At 36.2% G+C, this 27,898-nt stretch overlaps 1 protein-coding gene across 1 annotated transcript in view; it reads right to left on the reverse strand.

Moving 5' to 3' along the window:
- The window catches only part of CACNA2D1 (calcium voltage-gated channel auxiliary subunit alpha2delta 1), a 163,343-nt gene that overhangs the window by 70,137 nt on the left and 65,308 nt on the right, over positions 1–27,898 (reverse strand). The window contains exons 3-6 of the mRNA XM_026068895.1: positions 27,549–27,618; positions 26,627–26,677; positions 25,137–25,236; positions 3,684–3,842 (exon numbers count right to left, since the gene is read on the reverse strand). Of these exons, the coding sequence (XP_025924680.1) occupies positions 3,684–3,842; positions 25,137–25,236; positions 26,627–26,677; positions 27,549–27,618 (380 nt within the window). The remainder of the gene's footprint in view (positions 1–3,683; positions 3,843–25,136; positions 25,237–26,626; positions 26,678–27,548; positions 27,619–27,898) is intronic.

Raw genomic sequence — 27,898 nt, forward strand, 5'->3', positions numbered from 1 at the left:
CAAAGTACCTAATTCTCTCCTGCTTTTGGAAATTTATTCCGCATTTATTCCGATAGAATAAATGACTAACTTGGGTGGTCAGGTGAGATGATCCCACCTCCCTTAGTTACTTTTCATCCTACTCTCTGATTTGATTCCTTGTTTTTCCATCATCAGAAAAGATCACAGAGCTAAAGCCAGGCCCTCAAGTACTACCCGATCTGCCTGAATGCAGCAGCTCCATGCTTCTAGAATGCTCTCAGCAGTTTATAGCATGTGAACTTTCTTTGCAATCCTTATATTTAAGAGATGTTTTGTATTGGTAGTTCAGTATTAACTGAATATTTATTTAACCCTTTGAAAGAACAAGTCCAAAGATTTTCTTACATGCAACAACAAATAAAAAAAGCTTGAAATCAATACGTTCCCTCCCATCGCATCAGCACTCTGCGTTTCATTTAGAAATAAATAATTTATGACCACCTTTTGCTCATGAAATGCAACCTACAATATACTGCTTTAGGCTGCAGTCTTTTTGATATTAAAAAAGCAATAAAACTAGAGCGAGATACTTCATAAACTCACCTACATTTCCAGTGATTTAATATATATGCCAAAATAAAATCAAGAGGGACACAAAGGCAATGACACAGAAGGGACCAAAGCCTGCTTGTCTTATATAACTTTCTTACTGATTTTAAAAGGACAGCTATTATAAACAAAATTTGAACTCGATCTAGTCTTTGCTCCGATGGATTAAACTAGGATTTTTCTAGTGGTTTACTCAGCACACGCTTAGACAGCACCAGGAGAATGCAGTATTTTCTTCTCTATACCTCCTGGTGCCTACAGGTTGGCTTTTCCTTACACTGCACTGTTTTGACACTAAAGTGATGTCATGGAGAAAAATTCCAAAATTTTAGAATCTAAACAGTATTACAGATCTGAAGATGAATAAACAAAGTTTGCATGATGTTCCCCTGCCACAAAAACTTCACATCCTGGTGAAAGAACCTATAACAGATCATTCCCTTATGAGTGACCAAGCAGAAGGCAGGATGGCCTGTACAACAGATTTTCCTTTTTTCCCCCACTTCCATAATGACAGAGAAATACTGGCTAAGGGCTTGAATAGAAGAGATTTTGCAAAACCTGATGCAGTAATTCCACCATTTTTCCAAAGAGTTTGCCCCACCATCCCAACAAACGTCTCTGCCCTCCTGGAACAGACCCAGCAGAAGAGAACACATACTTATATATCAGCTTCCCAGGACAAAATCTCCAAGCTGGCTTATTAGCTTAAACCACAAAAGAATAAGAGTTGGAACTAAGCCTAAGTTCTCATTTTAGTTCTCTCTTGCACTTGATAAAAGTCATCTCATTTTTTTCGATTTTGCTTTGCTTTGTTTTTTAAAGCAAGGAAGACATTACACATTTTATGCTGCACATAAAACTGCTTTGTTTTTATGCAAGTTCCATGCCCTTTAAATTAACTCTTTGAGCAGCAAGCCAGGACTATACCTCAGGACATGAGACTTTAAGAATGCATTTTTCAGTGCCGGTTTCACGCCACTGAGGAAGGTAAAGGTAAAGCAAGGCAAAAATCAACCATGTGATTTCAGAAAAGATGATTTCAAGACCTTTATGGGATGGGGAAAAAACCCTCCTGAATCACTGAAGCTAAAATAACATTATTTGCAAAGACATACTGAGTTAATATATCAATGAACAATGGAAAAAAACCCTAAAAATTATAGCATCCAGATTATGAATATCCACTTGAATTAGTATGCTGAAAAAAACTGAGGTATCTATTTCCATGTACCAACATATCAGGCAGCACATTTTTTTTCTGGTGCAAAGAAGATATTTCTTTGGTATTGGGGAAAATTGCTTGAAATAGCTGTCATCCAGATACAGTACCCTATAACTACAATGAACATTTGAGCTATTAAAAAAATCCCATATCCGTGGACCTTAAAGCAATGGGACTGTTTGAACTCATAAATATACAATTGGAAACTATCCATACTCATACTTTTCGTTATCCATTTAAGCCTTCATTATCTCATCCTGTTATACGATGTTGTCACCAGCACAGGGCTGACTCCGTTCCCCAGTCCTTCACTCTTTCTGGAGAACGGGTTTGCCGGTATCTGGAGAGGGCAACTGTGATCTCTGCGCCATCTCTTAATTTCCCTTGCTGGACACAACCACGGTGTCTGGGCACCATTCACAGGCTTGCAGAGACTCTGCGAGACTAATCACACCTCCGTTCTCAGGACGAGGAGACGCAGTCCCATCATGGGGTTCACCACCAAGCACTTTTCTCAGCACTACGTTTAGTCCTGCGAAACTGTCCTTTTTGAGGCTTTTGCTGTGTTCAGGATTTCTCAGTACTGCCCGCACCAAGTGTATACAGTGAGACTGCACCTAATGTAAAATGTTATGGCAATCAAGTATAAACCCTGTGAGGAACCAACTGTGTTTGGCAAAATTTCTTGTACCTTCCTGGTTCCTTTTGCACGAGATGGAAATAGATGTGGAAAAAGGGGAAATGTAGACGGAAAAAGTCAGCTTTTAAAATCCTATTTGCAGTTTCACATAGCCATCAGTAGAGGGCAGGCAATCATTTCCCCACCAAACCCCTCCGTCAGGCAAAAGACTGATCTGGTGAGAAAATGTTTTGAAAATATTGTATTTTCTTTTCCTCCATCAAGATTTCCCTAGGTTAGGAATTTGTCAGCCAGCTCTATGACCAGGTTGCATATCCAAAGGCAGCAAGCGGCCAGAATCTGTCTCTCCTCTGAGAGACATTATGGAAATAAAAAAAAGGAAGCAAAAATGAACACACATCATACTTATTAAGATAGATCCCTAGCTTCTGTAAATTGGTATAACTTTATGTACACTAAGGTGAAAACCCAATCTGCAGTCTTTATGAAGGTGAAATGTAGAGATGTTTTTTAAACATATATAAACTATTCCAAAATGACCAATAAACCCCCAGTATTTGTGGTGCGCAGGTCACATTATCACTAACCAGAAAGCTAGTGCTTGGGTACAAACTAGAAAGTGCAATGTAATTAAAACATGAAGACAATGCATTTAATTTTTGATGAAACTAATCATTTTAAATGGAGAGGAAGAAAAGAATTAGAATAATCTCAGCTGCCCAATATCCCTCTATTAACTAACTATTTGCCCTTCTCCCTCCTGTTCAAGCCATGGTCTATTCATGAAACATGAAATAAAACAAATATAAAATTAAAGATTAACTGAACGTTGCAGAACATTAGGAGTATTAGGAGATTACCGAACATTAGGAGATACTATAACTGAAATAGTAATTAACATAACAGAGCTTTCTGTTTAAAAACTACCCATAGATCAGCCACTACCTCAGCTATGTGACAACTGAGAATTGCATGTATGATGAAATGAAAACCTGAATGAATGAAGTAAAACCAGTACAACATAGTGAAAAACGAATTTATTCCCAAATCTTAGCAACCCATCAGGCTACTGGGAGGTCTGCAAGGAAACAGCCTGTGTTGGGATGTATTTGCTTGCTAAATAAAGGCATTGTATCATTTGTCACTCAGTTGATTATCACTGCTGATGGAGGAGCATGCAGTGGCCATCTGGACATCAGAGGTCTACTACTGCGCTTTACAGCAGGGAGACACAGCTTTCATACTTACATTTAGCAGCTGTTCGAAAGCATAGCTAAAGCCTTTCTTATAATCAGTAATTCCTTTAGCAGAGATTTTATAGACTGCTTCTTTCAGCTTCTTCTTGTTCCTCACATTAGCTTGGACAAGATGATTAAAGCAACTCACGTTCTGCGCATTACTGTTAAACTGCAAAATAAATAGAAAATAGCATTAAAGTTAGGATGTACAATTCATTTATTTTTCTTTTCCGCGTACTTAGGCCCATGTTTCCTTGATTCATGAGATAAAGAACGGGACACCTGGATACTCATTTGCACTGCATTCAGGATGTCCACTAGCGTCTGGAGATTTCAAATTTGGGCAATAAATATAATAAAAGCAGACATTTGGTCCTTTACTCTTTGTTGTAAACCAAAAACCTCACAATAAAACACTGGAAAATCTCCCACAAAATTTGTTTCAAGCTTTTATGGAGTTAAGAAACACAGAGTTAAGGGAAATAAAGCAAAAATGAGGGAAAATGTTTATTTAATTTTTTTAACAGTGAAAACGTTGGTTAAATTATCAGGTGACTTCCATATTGTATGTGTTAGTCTAGCCATAAGCCTGTAATTTTTCAATCAACCTTGCAGATCATAATCAATTAGTAAATACAGCTTGTACAAAACAAAATATACTCTTGGGACAAAGGAAGAACGTAGGGGTACAGCTGTAGATAAAAGGTTATTTTTTAAGAACATTATAAATTTGTGTACTGAGAACATATATTTTTGAGCTCTCCTACCCTCACAAAGACTATGTTACAATTTCTACCATTTATACAAGATTATGACAGTACTTAAAAATATACACAGAAAAATTTGTATGTGGAAAATTTTTCTCTCCAGGTAGAAATCACTTTATGTGTGCTTCAAAATTTGTCTCTATATAAATATACACACATACATATATATGTAAATATATATCACGGCAGAGAGAGAAAGATGCAGATATGTGTTTCACTCTCTACCTATCTCTGTATCTATCTGACTACAGTCAAAGATGCGACTTAAAAAAAAAAAATGCTGCAGCACATATGATTCCACCTGCAGTCTCGGAAAAAAGTGCACATTACTGTGCTGTGTTGAACACTATTTGAATGAAAATCTCCTTTAAACTACAACATAGTGATTTTCATTTAAAATTCAGTTGACAAATATTAATAAAAATATATATTGTCTTGGGCATTTTTTTCAACTGCCTTGCCTATCCAGATTTCTTCTGCGGGCTTTTTTCTCACTGGCAAATAACATGACCAAAATCTCTGTAAAACTTCATCTTAGTAAAGGCACTTAAATCCTGACATCCTAATTCATGTTTCAGCTGAAAACAGATTATTATGTCTCTCCCTGATTAAAGGTCTTTAGTGAAAGTAAATGTAAGTGCAATTTCTTTATACTGTCAGCCTGGTGAAAAGCCTTAAAATAACATAAAAATCAGGCCTTGTAGGTTTAAGTCTCAACACTGCTAATTAGTTCAACTGCACTGCATGTAAGAAGGCAAATAAAGCCAGAGATTTCAATAACTGCTCAGACTAGCACTCTGCTATGATTTTCTATTAACTTTATGCATCATAATAATATTAAACCAATTTAAAATTAATATTTATATTATATTTCTAAAATACACAGAATAGATTTGAATTAAACTGCACTACAGAAAAATAATTCGATGCTTCAATCTTGTGCTATATTTGTGGTCAAAAATAATTTCATTGAAAGTAAGTCACCAATATTACTCTTATATCAGGCAATAGTGATTAATAAATAAAGATATTAAAGTAAAGAAAATAAGACTTCTACAAGAAAAAAGCATCAAGAACTGTGTATGTATGGAAAGCATAAACTATTCAGTGTCTAACAGGTCAGGAAATACAAGTATCCATTTACGAAGGACAGAAGGCAGAGCGGTATCAAGCGAACCTAATCACCGAAACCTGGCGCAGCGCAAAGGCCCTGCCTCAGATTCACTGCACAAATCTGTTATACCCAGACAGCTTTATAATTGTTCAAGTACATGGGATACCCAATAATCTCATTTGTCTCTTGCCTAATAGTATTTTCACATAAGTTATTACATGATTTTCCAGATGCCTGACTTCAGACGTGGAGGTTTGATTAGCAGATTTAATTGCTTAGTCTGCAGCTGAGGGTCAACAGGACCTGTGTTTCAAGTATGAGCGCTAGACAGTGAAAAATCAGCACCAAGGCAGCTTATATTCTTTAGCCCCCACTTTCAGATTCTTTTTAACCTCCACAGGCCAACACTGAAAACCCAATTTCAACTTGGGATGGAAAATTGATATTTCTAGCCATGCTATATTTCTTATTGCCGTTGCGAAACGAAGCTTAATATTCCGGTGCGGAGACAGGACAGGCGAGCCCTTTGGCCAGGTTGCTTTCTTCTGGCATGTTTAAGCGTTTTATCCAGGGACCTGCTAACGCAATATAGATAAGCGCTTCAGGGAACGCTGCATTTCCTCACCTGACCGTCACAAGAAGCAAGCTGAGAAGCGAAGCAGCCTTGCCCTCGCTCTCGCAGGCCCTATGCCGCCGGCTACACCGCTGTGCAGCTGAACCCGATACCCTCCGGGTGGTGATGAAGAGACCCGCGTGTTTATGCGTTCACATGAAAAACCAAGAACGCAAGTGCCAGAGTTACATTTGCCTCTGCCTGTTAAACTTAACTTTTTATAAATTCAAATATGGTATGAGACTTTTATTGTATGATCAAATGCTATTTGTCTCTTTCAGCACATAGCATAAATGAGGTTCACTTAACAAATGGTTATTAAATATTGTTTTATCCTCACTGTTCACTACAGAACCTTAGTTGCTGCTACCTATTAAAAACTTTGGAAGAAATTTAATTTCATGTTATACACATTACACAGTTTATTGTTTGTGTAATGCATACCAAGAAAGCAATGCAACAAAAAGGGTAAAGTGATGAAACTTTACAAAATTACATGTAGAAACCCACTGATCTTTTAGTACAACGACACCACAGATAGCAGTGGTATGAAACTTAAGACTGTCATATATGGACTAGCCGATATGAAAGTACAAAACACAGGCAAATATACACATAAACATAAACAGGTATATATACACATTTTGATTTTTATCAGTAGGAGTATTTAACCATTATTTTTTAAACCACTGACTCATCTTTAAGAAAATAAAAATAGTAAGGCAAATCAAATATACAGAGAAAATAAAGCTGATGATAGCCAGAAGGCATAAATAAAAAATAATACAGAGGTATAACTGAGGGGGATCAATAAATAAACAGGAATTGGTTTCTTGTATTATATCTGCTTTTGTGGCAATAAGGACACCTAAAGCTGGTTTTCCTATTGTTTTTGTCCTTATGTCAAGGCAGTGTAAAGCATTTTAAAGTACTTCATAGTACCTGATTTGAATGTAAGCATTTTTAAGTACAAAGTACAGGTCTAGAGAGAACTGCTATCAGTAGCAAACATTGACTTACAGTGTAGCTGTAGGACACAATAACAGCATAAAAGAATGCAGGAATTGATAACATCAAGCCATCTTTAATTATGCATTAAAATTCAATTCAAGTTAGTACAATGCGTAGGAGGTTCTCTGACTTTTCCATCTCCTGGAATTAGATATGTACGTATGCGTGCCCCCAGCTCTCAGGACCACCCAAAATATAAACAGCTAGTGATTTAAATCAAATATCTTATTTAATCAATGGAGCTCCTGTCATTCATTGACTTAGTAGGCGTGACTGTAAAGCAGCAAATATAGTACAGCTTATAGCACAGATGACCAACAGAGAAAGACATCATCCTCAGCAGCAGGCTTCGTCTAGCTTGTTCCAGGTCCTTCTTGAGCATAGCCACAGAGCTGTAACTATATTTTGCTTGGCTATAACTGACCAAATCCAGACACTACTATGACAGTTGTTGCTATACTGAGTAAACCTGGGTCCCTCCTTACGGTTCCACACATAATTTCTTGTTCTTGGAAATGCGTATGTCAAACTGCCCCATGAAACAAAGACTTCAACGCATGAATTTGCCTCATCTTCCAATATCACTGTTATATCACCAACCACTCCTATATGAACACAAAATTTGGACAAGAAAACCCACTATTTTGATTTTGAGCATCAAGTTATTTAGAGCTAATCTAGTACACTGTCATCTTCATGTCACATTTATTTTTCCAGGGAGCTTATTTTTGCTCATTCCTCATGGCTTAATACTGCCTTTTGGCAAGATATTGATACTGTTTCATGGTGCATCTCCTGTTTTCCTATGGTATTTATTTGCTAAAAAATGGTATTGATTTGTGCTAGGCAGGGGTATACATTATTAAAATACCTATATAAGAATCTTCATATTTCTTTCTAATTAATAAGGAGAGTTATTATTCTGTCTCATTTTAGAGCAGTGCTCCCCAGGCCATTATAATCTGTGGGAACAAGTTATTCTCAAATGACTTTACACTAAGTTTTATGTTCCCCTTTCTGTCCATATGCAGCTCCCTAGGCTTCACAAGGACCATTTCTAAAAAAAATGCAAAAGCATGAACAAGGGCTTTAACTTTGAAAAACCATTCTACACTGCTGGATTTAATCAAGCATTCTACAAAAGAACCAGTTGTGCAGGGTGATATGACAAAGGTTGCTTATTTATTTTCATTATACTTCATTTATCAGGGCTTAATTTTCAAAAAAACACAGCTATAGAGGTACTATCATGTCTCAAAACTTAGAAAAAGAAAAGTATGAAAACAGAATGAGATAATGAAGATGAAAATTATATTCCAGTTTTTCCCGTGCCACAATGCAAGCTTAAGAGTTATCATCTTTAAAATAAATAAATACATGGGATTGGATTGTCTGGAAATGAATTTTCAGTGTGAGGATTCCTTCGACCTATCCCACATTTCCCAGACTAGAATATTGGTAGGGCCGATCCTCTGCTGCGATTAAATGTATGACTCCCAACTGGACCCTTAAGATTCATATTTGCATGACTCTGAAGCTCTTGTCTTTTATAAGAGCTCTTTCCCCAGACTCAAATTACTGTCATTCATTTTTCTTCTTCTCCTCCATATCTTGTTTAGGTGACTCTTATTTGCTGTGCTTACAGAAGCAGCACAACATGTTTTGCCCACACAGCAAAACCACCAAATGCTCACAGAATTTTAAAAATAAATTCACTTTGATGCAAAGCACTGACACACTTAATGGTATTTCTTCTAAAAGTAACCAATGAATCACCCTATGATTATTAGGTACATAGATCATGTGAGAGTAAAAACATTATTGTGCTGTGAAATTATTTCTGCTTGCCTTGACCTAATTTTGTAACCATGATGGGAAAATTACTCAAGTAAAGTAATTTTAAAAATATATGGTCTGAAAATGAATTCTAATTGTGAGATGGTATTACAGTACAAATCTTGCACTTGGAAAGCAGAATAAAAACACTGTCAGGTAGGTAGCTCTGCTCTAAAAAATCCAATTTCCTTTGAAGAAGAGTGAAAACAGTGTTCTGCTTCATCTGTGACATTTTATGCAAATTATTTAATGAGCTAATTTACATGTAACCATAAACTCAGTTTTATGGTCAATGCATATTGTGCCTCAGGCCACAGCTACACAGAGGCTTAGGTGTTCAAGTGAAAATCTAGTGACAAGTATTAATTTCTCCCTGAAATGTCACCAACATTAAATTCCAAATCAAAAAATCTTACTTGCTACCATTCCTGCACATGGTCTGAGGATAACTATTTCTATGGAGGTCAGATACCTAGCACGTGCACTGGTACTTATGCATACAAAATTTACGTTACAAAAATTGACAGAAATTCTGGCTCAAACTCTTTAAACAGCTATCAAGTAAACTGTACCATGCTTTTACATGATGTAAACTGAACAAAGAAAAAGGTCAAGGTGAAAATAGCTGCATCTATGGATAGACAAAGGCTGATGTAAATTGGAAGAGAGAAATGACACATTTGTAGAGGAGAGAATTAGATCAACAAAAGACTGCAAATGCTATAATTTAATTAAGAAAATATATGAGCCAGCCATTTGAAATACATCAATCTACATTTATGTTGACATCAGTCAACAAAGCGAGAAGAGTTTTTTCTTAGATAAAGGAATCAGGAGCTGGAAAAATAATCCTCCAAAATGAACGTTTACCTGCTTGCTAGGAGGCGAAGGCAAGAGCCTGAAGGTTGAAGCGTGACTGATAAAAATATCCAGAGGGAGTGGACAAAATTCAGAGTTACATTTAATTAATTTGAACTCCAATAAAGCTCTGAAGTAACGGCAGGATTTCAAGTGCAAAAGTCTACAGACTGCACTTAAAATTGACTTGTCATTCCCACTAACCAGTGCTAAAATAATTTTGCTCTATAATCAGTCGACAACGGGACAAATACTGTGACTATTCAGAACTTTGAATTAGGCAAGAAATATCCTACTGAGCCAGCTTCTAATTACGCTCAGCTGAACTACACTAGCAATAGTGGCATGAATAATTTTTCACACGTTAAGACAGCAAAAGCCAAAATACTTCAAAAAGCCTTTGACAATTACTGGTTATCTCCTAAGAACCACCATAATGCTTATTTATTTTTGGATGATTTCTTGAAAGCATCCAACCATATAGTCAACCACTTAGTACCTACCTGGAAGAAATAACATGCATGATCTCAAAAACAAGTTGTCACTTTGGAAAGTCCACATCTATATTATTCTTCTTAAAAAATTAAGTCCTCTCAAAGGTTTAAAATTAAGATAATTACTGTCTATACTTTATTAAAAAATATATTTTCAATATATCTGTAACAAACACGTCAGTTGGGTATTTGTCAGACTGGCATTTTCTCCTGAATAATTGCAGTAAATATAAATACATATCATAAAAATGCTATTGTGATAAAAAGAAACCTAAATGGAATTTGTGTACTATGCCGTGGGCTCAGTGAGTCATTTATAAAACAACAGATGACATTTGGGGGCAAACCATTCCGTTGTTAAAATCTAAAGCCACCCATACAATATGTCACCACCAGCGACAGCTTCTGCTTTCTCAACTATTTAAAAAGGTTTCTCCTATATCTGAGCTAAGATAAATAATATATTGGAAGTCATGGAAAACTGGATAATCTTAACTTTTTTTATTTTAAAGTTATCATGAAGTATTAGTACCATGAAATTTATCTTGTTATTATATAACAAGCTATAGAAACTAGCTATATTTTTCACTAGATGATTTCTCCCCGCCCAAATTATTTGTGCCTTTTTGCAGTGTCTGCCTTTGGGACCTTGCAGAAAAATCCTCATGTCTGAGGCAATGCTGAACTCCTCCTCACCGATCTGGGGCAGGATACCCAGCCTGTGGCTGAGGCACTAAGAGTGTTAGAGAATTTATCCTAGCTGACTTCAAACTAGCCACATACCAGGCAACTCAATAACCTGAAGATAAGTTTATCAATTCAACTCAACATGAAACTCAAACAGAAAGTTTTGAATTTAATGTTGCTTGAACTTTGCCACCCTTGTGAAAGTCAGAAGTAGAAATCGTAATCCTATGGTCTTACAAGGACTTTGACATTATCCTTCCACTCAGAGAAGCATCAATTTGCAAAACCAGTGGAAAATTGTACAGAACCACAGTCAAGTATCGAAGCATTAGAGACCCTTCCCCTCCCTGCGGGTAGCTCTTGCGGGCATGCAGCCCCCCGCAGCACTGCAAGCCACAGTACCCCAAGGGTTAAACCAAGGGACGTGAGGAAGGACTGGCACTCTCAGACCCTCCGCTGCTGCCAGAAGAGTTACCTCTACATTGTTAAAAGTCTCCTTTCCTTCTGAACCTGGAGATCTGCTTCTCCAGAACCAAGACCTGCTTTCACTACGAGCATCCTTCTTTAAAATCACTAAAACTCCTACCCCAACACCAGGGTATGAGAGGCTTCAGGGGAAGATGAACGGAGATGTGGATTTATTTCCTCTGCCTCTTTCCATTCTTGCAGATATGCTTGGGGGATATGATGGGAAATCAGAAACAAATAGCAACAAGAGGCCCTACAGACAAGTGCTTTCTTTAAGAGAGCATTATGAGACAAATAAGCTAAAGAAAAACTCATGCAGGAAGGCTGCAAAAAGAAGGGAAGAAAGGATCAGTATTCAGATGACACTAAGTGAATCAAACGGATGGCAAAAAGGGGGATATAAAAGGACTGAAAAGTATTTGAGAAAGATCAAAGCTAAAAAGCAGTCAGGAAAAGCAGCAAACAAAAGAGATGAGAAGACAGAAAACATGTATAATACTGTATTTATATATTCTTCCTAAAACAGGATTCAGTTCAATATGTTAACTGCTGAACAGATACAAACTGTCTTGCCTATTGGGAATTTTTTTGATAAATCTGTCTTTTCTAGGTGACAGTCAACCCCTCCAAGGCTGGCAAGATTTAGCAAGTAACACATAGCATGGAACTCCCTGGGATATCCACACTTTAGTATCACAGGTCTTTGCAGACATGACTGAGTATCTCGGACTCCTTGTGAAATAGCTGAAAACTGTTCTCATTTTATTGGTGAGAAAAGTGAACCAACAGGGAAGAAATCAAGTAAATCAGAGGCAAGGACGGAGCTAGAAGCCTTAATCTCTATTCCCCAGTACTAGAATATGCTCTTGCCTTTTCCATTTCCTTCATCCTCAAATTTGGCTTTCAACTTAATATTTGTTATTTTACTATAACCTATTTTAACCAGAAGGGCAAATAGGGCACAAATTCTTAAAGCATGAATTCTTTTAAAAAGCTCTTGTCACTAAAATTTCTTCAAAATGCACACCCAGCTAATGACATTAATTCTGATTAATACAGCACTGCCAGAGAAAAATCTCTGATTTCACAGGTGATGTATAATTAGATGTGTGTTTCAAATTCTCTTATATCTATCCATCTGTCTAGCTACCTACCTACCTACCTACCTATATCTCCACAGAAGTTTAAGGACTTTAAATCTACGACCAATGTCGATCCTTCTTTTGGCAAGTGTATGTATTGTATTATTTAACTACAAGCACAATATTTAAATTGATTCTACTTCTTTTATTATAAGGAAACCCAAAGAATTCACTTAATTGAACTTAGAATTAATATTATAGATAATGATAGGACCGGCAAACAAGCAGGCATCATCAACAGGGTCATCGCAATCATCAGCATTTGGAAGAAAGGTTATAAAGAGTTTTATGCTGGGAAATTCATTTGTCTTAATCAGAAACTGCTTATTAGAGCTTCTGATGATCAAGAAAACTTCTTTTGCTGTAGCCGATGTACATATATATATATATACACACACACACAAACATATATATGTAGATATGTATTTAAATATATATATGATTAATTGTTTTTATGTCATGATCAAGAAAGCAAGCTCAATCTTCTATGTATCTGATGCAATCTGGGCAAAACATTCACCCACTGAGGAATGCTACGATCCTCAGCAAGGATGGCAGTAAGTATATATGAACGCAAATCCTTATAAGAAGAAGCTGAGAAAAGCATGAGGCTCAGTTTTCACAGAACAAAATCTTTTGCAAATGATCTCATTACTGCAAAATGCAACAATACAAATGAGTCAAACCCAGTAATTTAATAAGAGTTTTAAAAACGTTTTGGTCTTTAGTCACTAGGTGGCACTACAATAAAAAATTTGACATGGTCTCACAAATGTTATTTTACATGGAAAATTTACACTTTTGGTGGGGGTCATTAGCACTTTCTGTGAATGGCAAAATTTTCTCTTTAAAGTTAAAACAATTAAATTCTTGTGTGCCAAATGAGGCAAAGAACTTAGGAATATTAAAAACCAAAATACCAGAAAAAAAATTCCAAATGCTGAACACAGGAGGTCCCAGCTCTGGGAGGACAGACATCTTCTATTATTCCCTACAAAGGACCCTTATTACCAAAACAAGCATCTGAATTTCCAAAGGCTTCACAAACCATGTTTTCAACACTCACGATAGGGAAAGCTGTAGAAAGTTAACACTTCTCAGTCGATCCTCTCTCTAAATGTCTTTTTGTCTTCCCAAACACTCTATAAGTGATAACAATCTTATTTACCTACTGTTTAACACTAAGTCAAACTAAAAACTCACATTATTCCAGTTTACTTGCTACCTCCCTAAAGATACTCTTCACTCATCTCACAGTTAATCAACATTTACTGATTAAACACGTCTAATCAGAAACACTTGAAATGACATTTAACAAGCTAAAAAAAACCCCCTAAAATAAAAATTGATATTAAATGAGAAACTGTCTTAAAACGTATGTATATTTTCAAAGATTCAGAAACATCTAGCATTTATAGAAAATCAGATAAGCTTGGACAAAGCAGTAATTATACTTTAACTTGCTACAGAGACACAAGTCATCCATTTTAAATAGTGTTATCGCGATAGCTGAATAAATCAGAAATACTACTTTGGGAATACTGAAAATTGAGGAAAATATGGTCAGCTTGCTGAAGATCTAATCAGATACTAGTGCTGCTGATTTTCAGTCTACTGGGGTTTGTTGCTATGCTACTTCTACCTCATGGCTAAATCAGCTTGGTGACCCAGTTGTATCTATACATATTAAATGAGCAATAGTGAAATAGATCTGATCTCATCAGGCTTTCATCTCGTAACAAAATCCAGCTTTGCTGCTTTCTTTTCCTTTTTTTTTTTTTCCTGCTGCTGTAGGCTCTGTAATAGGATTTTAGGGTTAATCCCAAGAATAACTGAATGTTGAATAAGGCCAGTTACAATCTGTATTTCAGCAGTGAGAGAATATTATAAATATTTATCAGAAGCCATTTAGAGAATAGTAAGAAAGCAATTTGCCAAGTTTTATCGCCATGTATCTCAGTACAACACTGAAAAAATTGAGGCAGTTCAAGGAATAAAGGTTTGTAATTTGACATGGCACAAATATAATATGTGGTGTTAAAGTTCAGCATTCGTATCTTGCTATAAAATAACTGTTTTCTCCTATCGTATGACTTAAGAGCTAGTCTTCAGCTACACAGCATAACTCTACATATGCTTCGTAGAGAAAATGTAAAAACCTCATTCTAGTGCTCAGTAACAGCACTCCTGTATTTTCTAATTGATATTTCAAGTACAGGATGAAATAAAATTAAGATAATATATTAATTTGTAGTAGTGGTGTTTCTTTAAATTTGAAATGCATCACATTTTCCTTTTGTTTTCATGGTGACAGAGGTACATCTATATTATGGAGGGAATGTATATAGATATAGGCTGCAAAAATGCTAAAGCTAAATTTGCTGAAAGGATCTTGAAGGCTCAGAGGTAGCCATGTTCAATAATGATGTACCTAATATGCCATGAAATATCTGCTGAAGAAATTATTGCAACACAGAATGAGATAAATCTTTAGGAGAGGAATAAATACTGGGCCAAAATCTGCTCTCAGTTAACTTTGCTAAGCTTTCCAATCAATTTAATTATCCCCACATAAGTGAAAGCAAAGCAAGTGCAAAAGGATTAGCGCTGGGCCCAGAAGGTCAGATTGGCTGCTGCACATCTTCGACTGGCAGCAGTGGATCTCAGCTTGGGCCGTGGGTCTCCCAGCAAGACCAATTAATTTATGGTCCTTTCACGATACCGTGGCTAGGCTGATATGTATAGAAATACGTACGTCATGTGTTCCTGAACTCTACCAAAAATTTCACTGTGGATGGACTCTAAACTTCAGCACCTCTCCCAGAAACCTCACCGTTCTCAGTATTGCTGCAATCTGCATAACATGTCACTCCTGCCTTCATTCGGTCAAACACAGGTTGTTTCGAGCTTGAAGCACTCTTGGCTAGTCCAAAAAGATCAGACCAAGGTTTGAGCATTCAGCTCTTACCTCGATTATCTAGAAATGGGATTCTCTAGAAATGGGCTACCACACTGGGCGCTGGGACTAAGGCGAACGTCGAGCCAAGGCACCAAATCACAAGACAGAGACACCCACCATAACCAGGGCAGGGCCGCTGCCGCTGCAGAGGGGCGGCGTGAGGAGGGCTGGGGAAGTGGGAATCCCCAAAGCGCGAGGCTCGAGGAGGCGGGGAGGATTTCACTCATGCTTGTCTCAATTCAGAGCTCCCTCAAATTCACACCGAGCTAACATCTCACCTCATATGTGAGCTTCCCTATCCCTTCCCAGAGCTGGTAAAGAGTGCGGTCATTGCACTAAAGACCACGAGCCCAGACAGCACAGCCAAGTTTTGGTTACACTGACACCTCTGCCCCCGCAATAACTGTCTCCTGATGGAAAGCAGCCCTTGAAACAGGCGTCCAGCATCTGACTGAGAAATGACGTGCCACAAAAATTCATGGGATTGAGGATGTGGCTAACATGGCAGGGCTCTCTCTAGCGAGACCTGTACTGTTCCAAAAGTTAAGAAACCAGAAAGAGCAAACATTTATTAACCAGAGGAACCATGAGGTAGAGCTATCATCTCATTTTATATACTGCTAATAGAAAGACAGGGAAATCTGGAAAGCACAGAAGCCAGTGCCATATGCTGTTAGAAGTCTGACTTGTTGACACTTGATAACTATAAGAGGAGACAATGAAAATCTGTATTGATGCCTAAAGCAATCCCCCAAAGAGGGAATAGAGGTGTTTTTTCTAGACATCTAGAATTGTAAGCTACACTGCACAACAATAAATGTACAATTTCCAGCAACATCCCTGCTCCTGACATCTGAAATTAGAATTTCAGTGTCTAATTTCCGTTTCCTTTGGCTCTTTATCCACTCAAGTACACTCTTTCCTAGAATCAGCACTTTGTGACAAACCTAAAATGAGGCAGATCTTGTTTTAAGATTTGCCTTTTCCCTCTTCCAACACTTTCCATTTCTTTTTCTCTCTTACATAACTTTTGGACATTTTTCTTCCATAGCAAACAAAAGTTACAGTTAATAAAATAATAGTGAAAGCTTAGCTGATATACTAACAAAACAAATAGTAACACAAAAGAAGAAAAAAAGTATAAAACTTAAGTTTCTAATCTCATCCTTAAATACTTGCCTGTTGTTTTTAAATTTGTTTCATTCCCACTGACTCCTTTATGCTTTTTCAACTAAGCAGAAATAGTAGTATTCAGCTCATCTAATTTCGGTCATTTTTAAATTGGAAGCCAAGACAGTGGTCAAGGCAGTCTGAGCTGTGATTCATCCTGAGTGTGTCTTAGATAGTCAAGATGAATGGTCTTCTGGGGGTGATTTTCATTTCCCTCCAGTAACTATAATGTAGGCAATAACTTACAGGAGATACTTAACTTTTAGGTGGTTAAAATTAGATGAGAAGAATTCTAACATGAGTTGTTGGAACTGAAGCTTCAAAGTCTTTGTGCTTTCAGAAAGAGCACTTACCAATAAATCATGCTTGAAGAGATCTCTCAGTTATGAGCAAAAATGTATGTATTTTGTTTCTTCTTGTGAAGCATCTTATAGATACGCTTTTAAAAAAACATCATTTGTTGTGGGCAAAAATAGTATATGCATGAAGAAACAAATCCCTAAATTCAGATGGCTTGGTTATTATTTTGTAACCTACAAAAAAAAAAAAAAAAAAAAAACCACACAGAAAAAAACCAAAAAAAACCAAAAAAAACCTTTATCTTCTAAACTTTTCTCAGGATTATGTGTAGCCATGTAAGGATCAGTTTAAATGAGATATTGGGACAAAAGAGTTGGAGCATGTGCTTTTCCTCATTCAAATAAATTTCATAGCAATAGATTGGGTATGTTTAGTGGGTCTTTGCTTAGAAATGTGAGTTGCTTGTGTGTGAAATCTGGCTGCCTGTACTTTTTGTAGAGCTTCTTAGCTCGAGCACAGTTCTGAACCAGGCATGCTAACACGGCTTTTGGAGATGGTCTCTAGGGCTAGCAGTAATTCTCAGAGAGAGCATACAAGGTTTTTTCTCTGAACTGCCATCATTATGTTTCATGTATTTTATCAGTCTTACATATTGGCATAATATTTTAACCCAAATATTACCAATATTTGTAAGCAAGTATCATAGGGAGTATTTATCAGTGGGATAGCAAAGTGACACTTCAATTTCAACTCTTTATCACGGATTATTTTGTGTTTGTCTGCTTACACAACCACTTGCTGTTCTGTCTTATTGCACAGACAGTATTGTGGGGCTGGTTAAACTGAAGATAATATGGAAGTTTTAAGTACACTAGGGATAAGAGAAAGCCTAACAATGAAACACGTCTGTTGCTAGATAGATATGGCTAAACTGTTAAGTATACACAGAAAAGACAAAAGTATGTGGTAAATATTCCCTATTTAGAAAGATGAAGGCTAATGTATTCATATCACACAAGGATGATGAAGTACTTTCCAGTCCATTAGTAACTAAGGAGGATGATAAACAACTACTGGGGATAAACGTTTAATTCAGTGAGACAAAAAAAATAAAGACACAAACCAAAACAAAAAAGCCCTTTATGTATTCTTGATTTAAGGCCAAAAAGGGCAATGAGATAATCTAATCTGACCTCTTGCATACTGTCTCACCACCCGTGTATCACTGGCCCTTAAAATTCCCATGATTACTCCTGTAATAGACCTTAACGATTATATTTAGTGGTAGATGCTTGCTTGAAGTGCATCTTCCAGGAAAGCATTAAATATTGATATGAAGACAACAAGAATCTTTCTTTGCAATTTGATGCAGTATGGAAGCATATTAACTATTTATTTGCCATTCAAATTTATCGAGCTTCAGCTGGTGCTTTTTGTAATGCCTTTAACTGACAGTTTTGAGAGTCTTTACGGATGCAAGAACTTTCCCCAGTGACAGCACTTCTTGCCTGTGATCAATTCAGTTCTCAGCCTCTTTTATACCCTCTAAAGCAGCCAAAAACCAAAAATCAAATCTTGTGAGTTTGAGACTATGTCTGACATCCAGCTTCTCAGATGACTCATTCAGGACTCTGAGACAATGCTTTCCCGAACCAAGCAATCAACTGTAAACCATCTTCTGTCCTGAGAGAAGGCACCTACAATCATTTTTTGTAAAATCTGAGAAAATATATTTTCTGTTATACACATACTATACCATACTATACACATCTATGTAACAGTATTCAGCCAGAATAAAGGAGACAAATATTTGAAATTTGAGTTCGAATACTTATTTCCTACCTCCCAAGAAAGTGAATCATCAACCCATATACTATTTAGATGGAAAGTTGTCTCCAGCCATGTCACTGAAGCTGCACCAGCCTTTAGGACTTGTCAGGTCAGACGAAGATTGGAAGAAGTCTGATTCCTAGTGGCCCTTTACTGTTTCTTGATACAAACCTGCTTTTCTAAGGATCAGCCTTCTGTTGACATCAATTAACCTCATTTCAAAGAGCTAAGTGATACAACATCCTCCTACCCTAATCTTCCTTACTACTCCAACTCCACCTGAAATACTTTAAGATAGTGTCATTGACTCTTTTTTCAACTTTCTTTTTTTAGAGGAGAATAAAAATAGAACTGTAATTCTGTGAGCAGGCAAAAACTTCATGATGCTGTTGATACTAGAGTATTTCTTGCCACTATTCCTACTCTCGTTCTTTCCATTAAGAATGAAAATTCTTTCTAACTTTTAACAAATGCTGGCTTTCCACAGTTACCAAATTTTTACCAGGTCCCTAAATTGACTCCCTTGTTATTTGCAGAACACACATCATCATCACATCTGCTAAACAGGTCCTTTGGAGATATTCCCCATACATATATTTACACAGATATCTAGCATAGCTCTACCTGAAATTATTAGTAACGCAGCGTTTGAATACTAAATTTTGAACACAACTTGTTCATAAGCTCTGTTTCATCCCTGCACATACAAAGCTCACAAAACATACTGTTATGAAAACATACAGAGCAGTTCACTTGGTCCCTGAATACAGAAGACAGAAGAAAATGATCTTCCATTAAGGAGCACTAATGATCCTCCTATGAAGGCGTGTTCCTCTGTAGCTATAGCTGTTCCTCTTTGTCTTGAAAATGAGCAGTTGAATTTTAGAAAAACTTCAAGGTCACAATACAATTAGATGTTTCATGGTTAAGAGAATCACAAAGCTCGACACTCATCTCTAAACACGCCTTCAGGTTGCTTTTCACTGACTGAGAGAAAAAGAGAATTATACATATTTGTTTACTGCCTTACAGAGCTATGATTCTGAGGAAACTGTATACTTAATAGTAGCTACTGTGATTTGTTACTTGGGGTGCTCCAGGACTAAATTAGTAGAGAGATACTCATGCAGACCGACAGTGGGAGTCTCAAAAATTTTTTTTGAATTTGTCAAATAATGAAAAAGATGACAGATGTCTTTATATTTTCTCCTTAATATTGTCTGCTATGGAAAATGGGAAAGCAAAGACTGAAGTGCATTAGCAAGTCTGCTGGCAAGCCCCTTCATACGGAAGTCCTTTTCATCTCCTCCTCTAGATCCACCCATGCTGCCACTTTAGTGCCAGTAACTCACCCTGATATTGTTAACATGTTACTTCTTCCTCAAATAGTCATGTTATTTAGAATTCTTAACCATCACTGAACCCTTCTGGGTCAAAATTCAAAATCACAGGAAGAAAATATATCTTTAGTGAGTTTAAGCTTGTAATTTAATTTAAGGTTCACCAAAAAAACTTTAAATGAAAGTAAGGTAATGAAGGAAACTGACTTAAAGTTAACTTAAAAAAAAAAATTTCTGGAAGTTTTTGCCAATTGAGCAGAAGTAAATAAAATACACTTATACAAATCTAAAACTTCTAGCAAAGAAAGCATACGCTTAACGTATTACCAGGTTGCAAAGTCTAGCATCCTCCTCCCTTCAGTAGGGCTTCCAGCTAAGGTCTCCACCCATATTGTGTTTGCCAAGTTTTCAGACACACTTAAGAAAGTATTTCTTAAGGAGGTAAAAAGAGGGAATGTTTCCCTGGATCTAAGAGAATATAAGTGTAATTTGAAGTGTGGAACACAGGAAGGAACAGGCAGCTGGAAAGGAAAGGATCTCTTTGATACATGGAAAAGCTTTTTACTAAACATTTCTGTTGCTATTAGGTTAATCATATCATAATAATATTGTGATTAGGAAGGCATAAAGCTAGTATTAACTTGGGAGTAAGGGGTGCAAAGGAGCAGTTTGGCAATCACTGACCTGTGGGAATTATGCAGTAAGTAAGTTGCTATTCAAAATCAGTGGAAAAAGGGAATGTATATTCCTTAGATTACTTTGATGAGCCCCAACACTAACTTGATTGCCTGGACGAATTGTTTTTTTCTTAGAAAACAATTCACTCATAATGTCCTTCCCTCTGCTTTAAGTCCACACGCAAGAACCACACAAGAGCTGGAGATGAGCATTCAACTTCCCGAGACCTGGACTCTGTTACGGCTCATATGCTCATAATATCTAATTTCCAGTTCCTAAACAGTAAGTAGTAGTTTGGATTTTTACAAAGGCTGAGTGATTCTAAGCAATCCTCTAGCTCCTGACCTTTACCATGTCTGTTGTTGTATGCTAGCGTTTTCCTTTGTGTGGTTTCCCTGCCCCTACAGACTTGAAGCTGAAATACATTTCTCCTGCAAGCTGCAGCCTACACACCATCATAAACAAATTACATTCTCTGTGTCAACATTTGAAACCAAGTCACTAAATCATAGCGTGCTGGGATGGAATTGCTGCCCCTATCATCTACCACTTACTGCTATCAAAGCATATAACCGGATTAGTGGGAAAACAGCTGTATTACTCATACATTTTAGCTCTTTCTAACAGCAGGTTTCCTTTCTGCAACAAAGTGCTGCACTTCAGACAAGAAAAATGCAAATCCCAGAGGAAATCATGACATATTAACCCCTGACAGTCTTTATGTGACTTAATCGTTCATTCAACCCTTTCTCCTTGGAAATAAGTGCAAGAGTTATATTAAATCAGTAGAACTAATGCATTTTAGCACATCACTTTTAAGCTTGTTGTTCCCCAGGATTCCTCCATATACCAAGCATGGTTGATTAAATCACCCTGTCACTTTCTAGAAATGATTGACAGGAGCTTAAATCCATGTCTCTCATTTGTGGACATGAATCACCATACACACATGTTTTGTGGGACAACATCTTGGCGGAGGTTAGCTGTAGAACAGCTCTCTAGTTAACTCAAAATCTCATTGCTAAACACTCTATGGTTATTAAATCTAACAAGCCATAAAACAACTGTTGTCTTCTTGGCCAAAAGATCCAGGAAGGAAAGAAAAATTTTAGATAACCTCCAATTATTGGTAGTGTTCATATATCAATCCACTAATATTGTGTCAACTGAAAATTATCACCTCCTTTTTTTGACTTTTTAATTAGGCATTGATGTCTAATACTAGCATGCTTCAAGAGAAAATGTCCGTAAGCCATAACATGAAACTTATTAAACAAATGTACGTTTCTTCCACTTAGATCAAAATTTTTAAGTTGATATTTTGGGCCTTGGTTTTATGAAGGAAGTACTGGAGACGAACTTGATTTAGACCGTATTACTAGTCATGGAATATTATTTGTAGAATAATGATGACCCTTCTGTGTATGAATCATTACTCCTCCAAATGACCATCAGATCATTTCAAAAAGACATACTGAGACTATTTTAGGGTTAGATACAAATTAATGAATCAGCTGCCTGTTAACACTGTACAGTAGCCTCATAAATCATCAGGCTTTTCTCCAAAGGTGTACAAGCAAGGACAATAAAGTGAAGAATTTAATACTTGCTTAACGATAAGATTTCACTTCCACTAAGAAATCCTCTTAAAAATATATATATCATTTTCAAAGATCTGATTGATCAGAACTATGATAGTTCTAACATATTGTTTCACCTAAAGTGTCAAGATATTTAAACCTAACATAACAATAGAACAGCATACATGAAACAAGTTAGAAGTACAGCAGCTAACATCAATTTTGCAGTAGATAACACTTTATAAATGTTATGCATGTGTATATGCTTCTGTGAATAAACTTGACAGCAAATAATACTGTGTTACTATGTCAGCTTTGAAAGTGTCATTTCTTGTGCTTAACTTTGGTTTGAGGCTTTGGTTGGACTGTGGAAAAACAGAAAATTTTAAAAAGGGGAAAATCCTAAAAAATGACTAAGTTTCCTCTGCTTACTTCTATTGCCTAAAGAATGCCAAGCAGTAGTACAATCATTTACTTCCTATTTGTAGCATATTTTCTGTCACAGAAAGAAAATGTCAGAAGACAAACACAGCCTTTCCTACAACTCCAATATATAACAGTCATTTAAATACATGAAAACATAGGTTACACAAAAGGAATTGAAATACTGAAAGGATTTAATATGTAGTTTTTAATCATAATGCACAACACCAAACTGCACGCCATAAAATATTCAGAACTGCCATGTTCTGGTATGTGTACTTCTGAGCGTCACCTTCCCCTGAGGATAAACACAGTATTACAAAAAAAGTCCTCCTTGGTTCCAGACTCAAATATCTGACATTCAAAGAAGAAAGTTCTTTACATATTAAAAGTTACAAACCAAAATGTGGAAAATATTCAAATATTTCTAGTCTTCTTTTGATACAATCCAAAATCTTGTGGCTTTACTAGAATAACACTGAACCTTAGCTAATTATACCCTGGCTCTAAGCAGGGCTTATTACCTTGGCCTCAGTGCTAAGATGTATCATTTCTGGTCAGCTGGGAGTAAATGAAGGAAAGAGTTTGGAAAGCTCTGTAAATCAAGAGGTAGCCAGGGTCCAGATCTTCCTATGGCAAAAACTGACATAGCTCCATTGAAGGTAGTAATCAGTTTCCATCAATATGGGAGTAGAGTCTTTTTTTTTTTTTAAAAAACGTAGTGAACCTAACAAGATTTCAGCTCTCTAATGTCATTACTGAAAAGCTTATTTTCCTTTAATAAAAACATTAGCTTCGTTTTTTTTCACTGCCACTTAGACTAAAGCAAATCATCTAATCCACTACTAAAAACTTTAACAAAGGAAATGCCATTGCAAATAAAAAGCTCTTCTCTACTACTAGGAGAGAGGTCTAGCTAGACTGACAGCAAAAGAGGACGCAATAAGCGGTGTTCAAAGAGATTTCTGATAGCGATATTTCAGGTCTTTCTCCCTGCAGGCTGGCTGCAACACATCTATAGAAGTTGAAAATTGCCTCCAAAATCACTGCAGAGTTACTCAGCACACAAACTGTCTCTTGTCATTAAGAGTATGTCAGTGTCCCCATCTGAAATCCTTAGACTCAAAGCTTTACAGTTCAACCACTAAAAAAAAATATATATATATATACTGCCCAAGGCTAGACCATGACATTCCAGGTATGAACCTCAAAAGCTAAAAGTTGCCCATACCAGCTTCCCCCTTCCCCAAATCTATTTTATTTTTTCTTCCTCCTTCTTGAAAAATGGAAATTTGGATTTTAAATTCCAGACAAGTACTAAAAAGACTGAAATGCCACTCCAAAAAACTCTATTTTAAAGAACTGTTATAAAACTCTATTTTAAAGAAACTGAAGTTTTAAGTCTAGCATTCAAGTTTACAGTGTAATACTTATGTGCAGTGCAAAAGTTTAAGATCATGTCATGTACTGAAAGATCTCAGCTGCTGAAAAGTAACCTCCAAAAAGCCAACTTCTCCTCCATTTGATAATCCTTACTCTTCCTGCCACTCCGACCTGCACATCACATATGCTGTCCCTGTGCATGTAAACTGTGTGTATTTTTTAAGGCCATGCATGGATTCTTCCCTTTACTACACTACTTATTATGGGAAAAAATACTTTCCAACTGTCAAATTGCCACCTCTTTGGTGGCATATGACTGTACTTCTTCAGTCACAGTGCACCAACTAAGATAAGCAACTCAAATGTCTATGGTCTGGAAAAAGAGACTTCCCCCGACCTTCTCTGTGTCATTCTTTCTCCAAAAATAAACTCTCATATTGCAATATTGAACCTGGGAATAACCAATTATTTCAACAGGATTTGCATTTACCAAACAAATAGAAGATGCATTACACACACCAGAATTATATATTGGAAAGGAGAATTTGGCTACATAGAAGTTTGTTTAAATGACTTTTGCTTTGACTACTTCACTATTGCAGCTGACTAGCTCTTCATTCAGATGTATACATATTAACAAATATATGATTTTCATTACACTTTATAGGAAAACAGCCAAACATGATATTCTGTAATAGCTTTTAAGTTTTTTAGCAGCTTAATACTCCAGTCCCTCATATCTGGCATTGAAAATAGTTTTTTTATGGCTTTGTTGACAATGAAAACTTTGTTGAAAGAGCAGATACTCACTGAAACTACATTCACAAAGTCATCATCAGATAAGGTCTCCAACATCTCAATGACAGAGGTGCGGATCAGCTTCAGTGTCAATCCACTGACACTCCCGCTCCTGACAGAAATCCACAGAATAAGAAAAAAAGATGACTAACAAATTGCATTTAAAATGTAAAATGAAAATAGAACGCACAAACCAGCATTCTCAGCAAATTTCACAGTTGAATTTTCAATAATTCTCCTGAAGTGCTAACATATCCCCAACTCACCATTAGCGATTTCACATTAATAGAATAAAAAATGAACTCCAATACTGACATTCAAAGCCACAATTATGTGGCTCAGATGAAGTTATGGTAATGCATCATTTGCTCATTTTCATTTCAAGAAATCTAAAGAGTTTATCACATTCAACTGATGCATTATCATAGCATTTTATATTCCTATACATAGATTTACAGCTTTACAATTTCAGATACCTAAATGACAGCTTGTTTGATTCAAGGCAAGACCTAAACTGAAGCTTAGAAATAACAAATTGATAAAACCCACTTCCGATATGGAAACACTTGACCAAATTTAAAAGCACTAAATGCAAATTCTCTTACTGAGAATTTTTTCCAGCATAAAGCAATCTGTTTGACACATCGAGTTCAATGCCTCCTTCAGTCCCTCGACATTAGCTAAATACAGGAAGCCTTAACAAGGCAACGAGAGCTTTTTTAATTTCTTTGCTCAATTTCTATACAACATGGAATAAATCTTCAGTATAAACACCAAACGTGGGCTGAGTTTTTATAGGAAATCAGAAGCAGCAGCTGCAGATTTGTCATACCATATCATAACATTATTCTTTTCTGTCCTTACAGAATAACCCAATTTAAATAACTGGTCAATAGGACAAACAAGAGGGCTATACTGACAAAGCGCAACCTTTACTAAAACACACAAATTCTCTTCCTTTTTTATTTTTGTTTTATTCCACATTTATGTAGAAGTATAGGATATATCTACCCATTAAAATACTTTACATTTCTTAAGGATTAATGCTCTGCAGGAACTGAACTTGGCAATATTTAAATGTGTAAGGTAAAACATGCAAAGTCTGCATAAATTCTCATCCTTTGGGCTCATTAAATCATAATTAAATACATTTTCATGCTTCTAGTCATTTGTTTTTGATTTGTGTTTTACAGCAAATTCTGGCATTCACATGAGAAATTTCCCAGTGATTGCTTTAGTAATTAAGAGGCTGAAAGCAGAACAATATCAGTTGATTCAAAAACACTTCCTTGTGTACAACAGTTTAAACAACTTTTAGATTTCGTTTGGGTTTTTGGAACTATTTTTTCCTGTGTGGTTGTTTTGTTCATATCCAAGATTTTTCATGCTTGCATATAAGGGTTTCCTAATTCTCTCTCCCTTTTTCAGAATATAGATTTGTGCAATAGATATAAAGTACTTTTTTTCTCTCCAACGCCAATATCCAGTCATTAAACACTTACGCATCAACTAAAATAAGCATGTCTTTGGGAGAGGCAGCTCCTTGGATATACCTGAAATAAAAAAGATATAAATGATATACATTTGAAAAGACTATTGTTGTGTTTGATCTAAGAGACTCTGTGAGCTCTGAACCAAGTCTAGCTGAACCAACAGCATCCTCCTATTGTATGTAGTAAAAAAACATCTGCCATCATTTCCCCTTATTAGTTCTTCTAAGTAAACTAAAGTTCAAACAGCAATGGGAAAGCCTGGAAGTAGAATGTAACAAACAAAAATCATTAATTTCAGATGTTAGTAACTGAAAAGGGTGAATTTCAGAGCTAAAGATCTTGATGACAGGTGAATTACTGCATCAGCCCAGCTTAGGGAAAGATATTGTGTCCGTATAAAGAGTACATTAAAGCAGTACGAATCCCAATATCAGTATGCATTATGTCTTGAGAGACTAACAGACAAAATTCCTGAGAAACAATACTAAGCAAGAGCATCGCCTGTACAGTGTTCTCTCTCTCTCTTTGAGGTCTGGTGATCACTGTGTCAGTCTAAACCAGTGAGACACATTTGTAAACATTTGTAAAAATCTGGAAGAATAGTTTGGTCTGATAATCTGAATTACATTTCATTTTGGCACTAAACCAAAGTATTTAATTGCCTTGTCTTCAAATCTATTTCATAGTCATCCTCCTAATGAAAAGGCCTGTGCAATGCAACAGTATTACACAGTATACTGAATACTGCATAACAAAGAGCGTAATGCAAATATTGTCTAATGAGAACAATTAACTGATTTGAAAAAGAAAGCAACAATATTTAAAAGTGAGGACTATTAGCTGTAAATAATAATTAGAAAATGTTGTCTTTAAAATCTTATCTAGAAAGCAGGAGATGTATTTGCTTTAAAGGGCTTTAAAGAAAGCTTACCATGGTCTTCTGCGAACATCATACAGGTCTATTTTGTTTGGAGTTCGACTTTTATCTACCCATGGGGAAGCTAAAAAAGTTAAAAAAAAAAGTATAAAATAAACTGAAAAATTTTGAAAGTACTTTAAATGCTTAACAATATAATGTATCAATGTCACAGGCTCTGCATAAATATCAGAATTCTGTATAGGTAAGAGAGGTCTGTATTTTAGCAATCTATTTTTCAAATATATATATATATACACGCACACACACACACACAGACATATGCATTTTTATGAGCACATAATAGAATAGAATAGAATAGAACTATAATGAAGGTTTTAAAGGACAAAATCCTGTTGAAGAAA

This window comes from Apteryx rowi, unplaced genomic scaffold (assembly GCF_003343035.1).
Source record: "Apteryx rowi isolate R43461 unplaced genomic scaffold, aptRow1 scaffold_282, whole genome shotgun sequence".
Taxonomy (NCBI): Eukaryota; Metazoa; Chordata; class Aves; order Apterygiformes; family Apterygidae; genus Apteryx; species Apteryx rowi.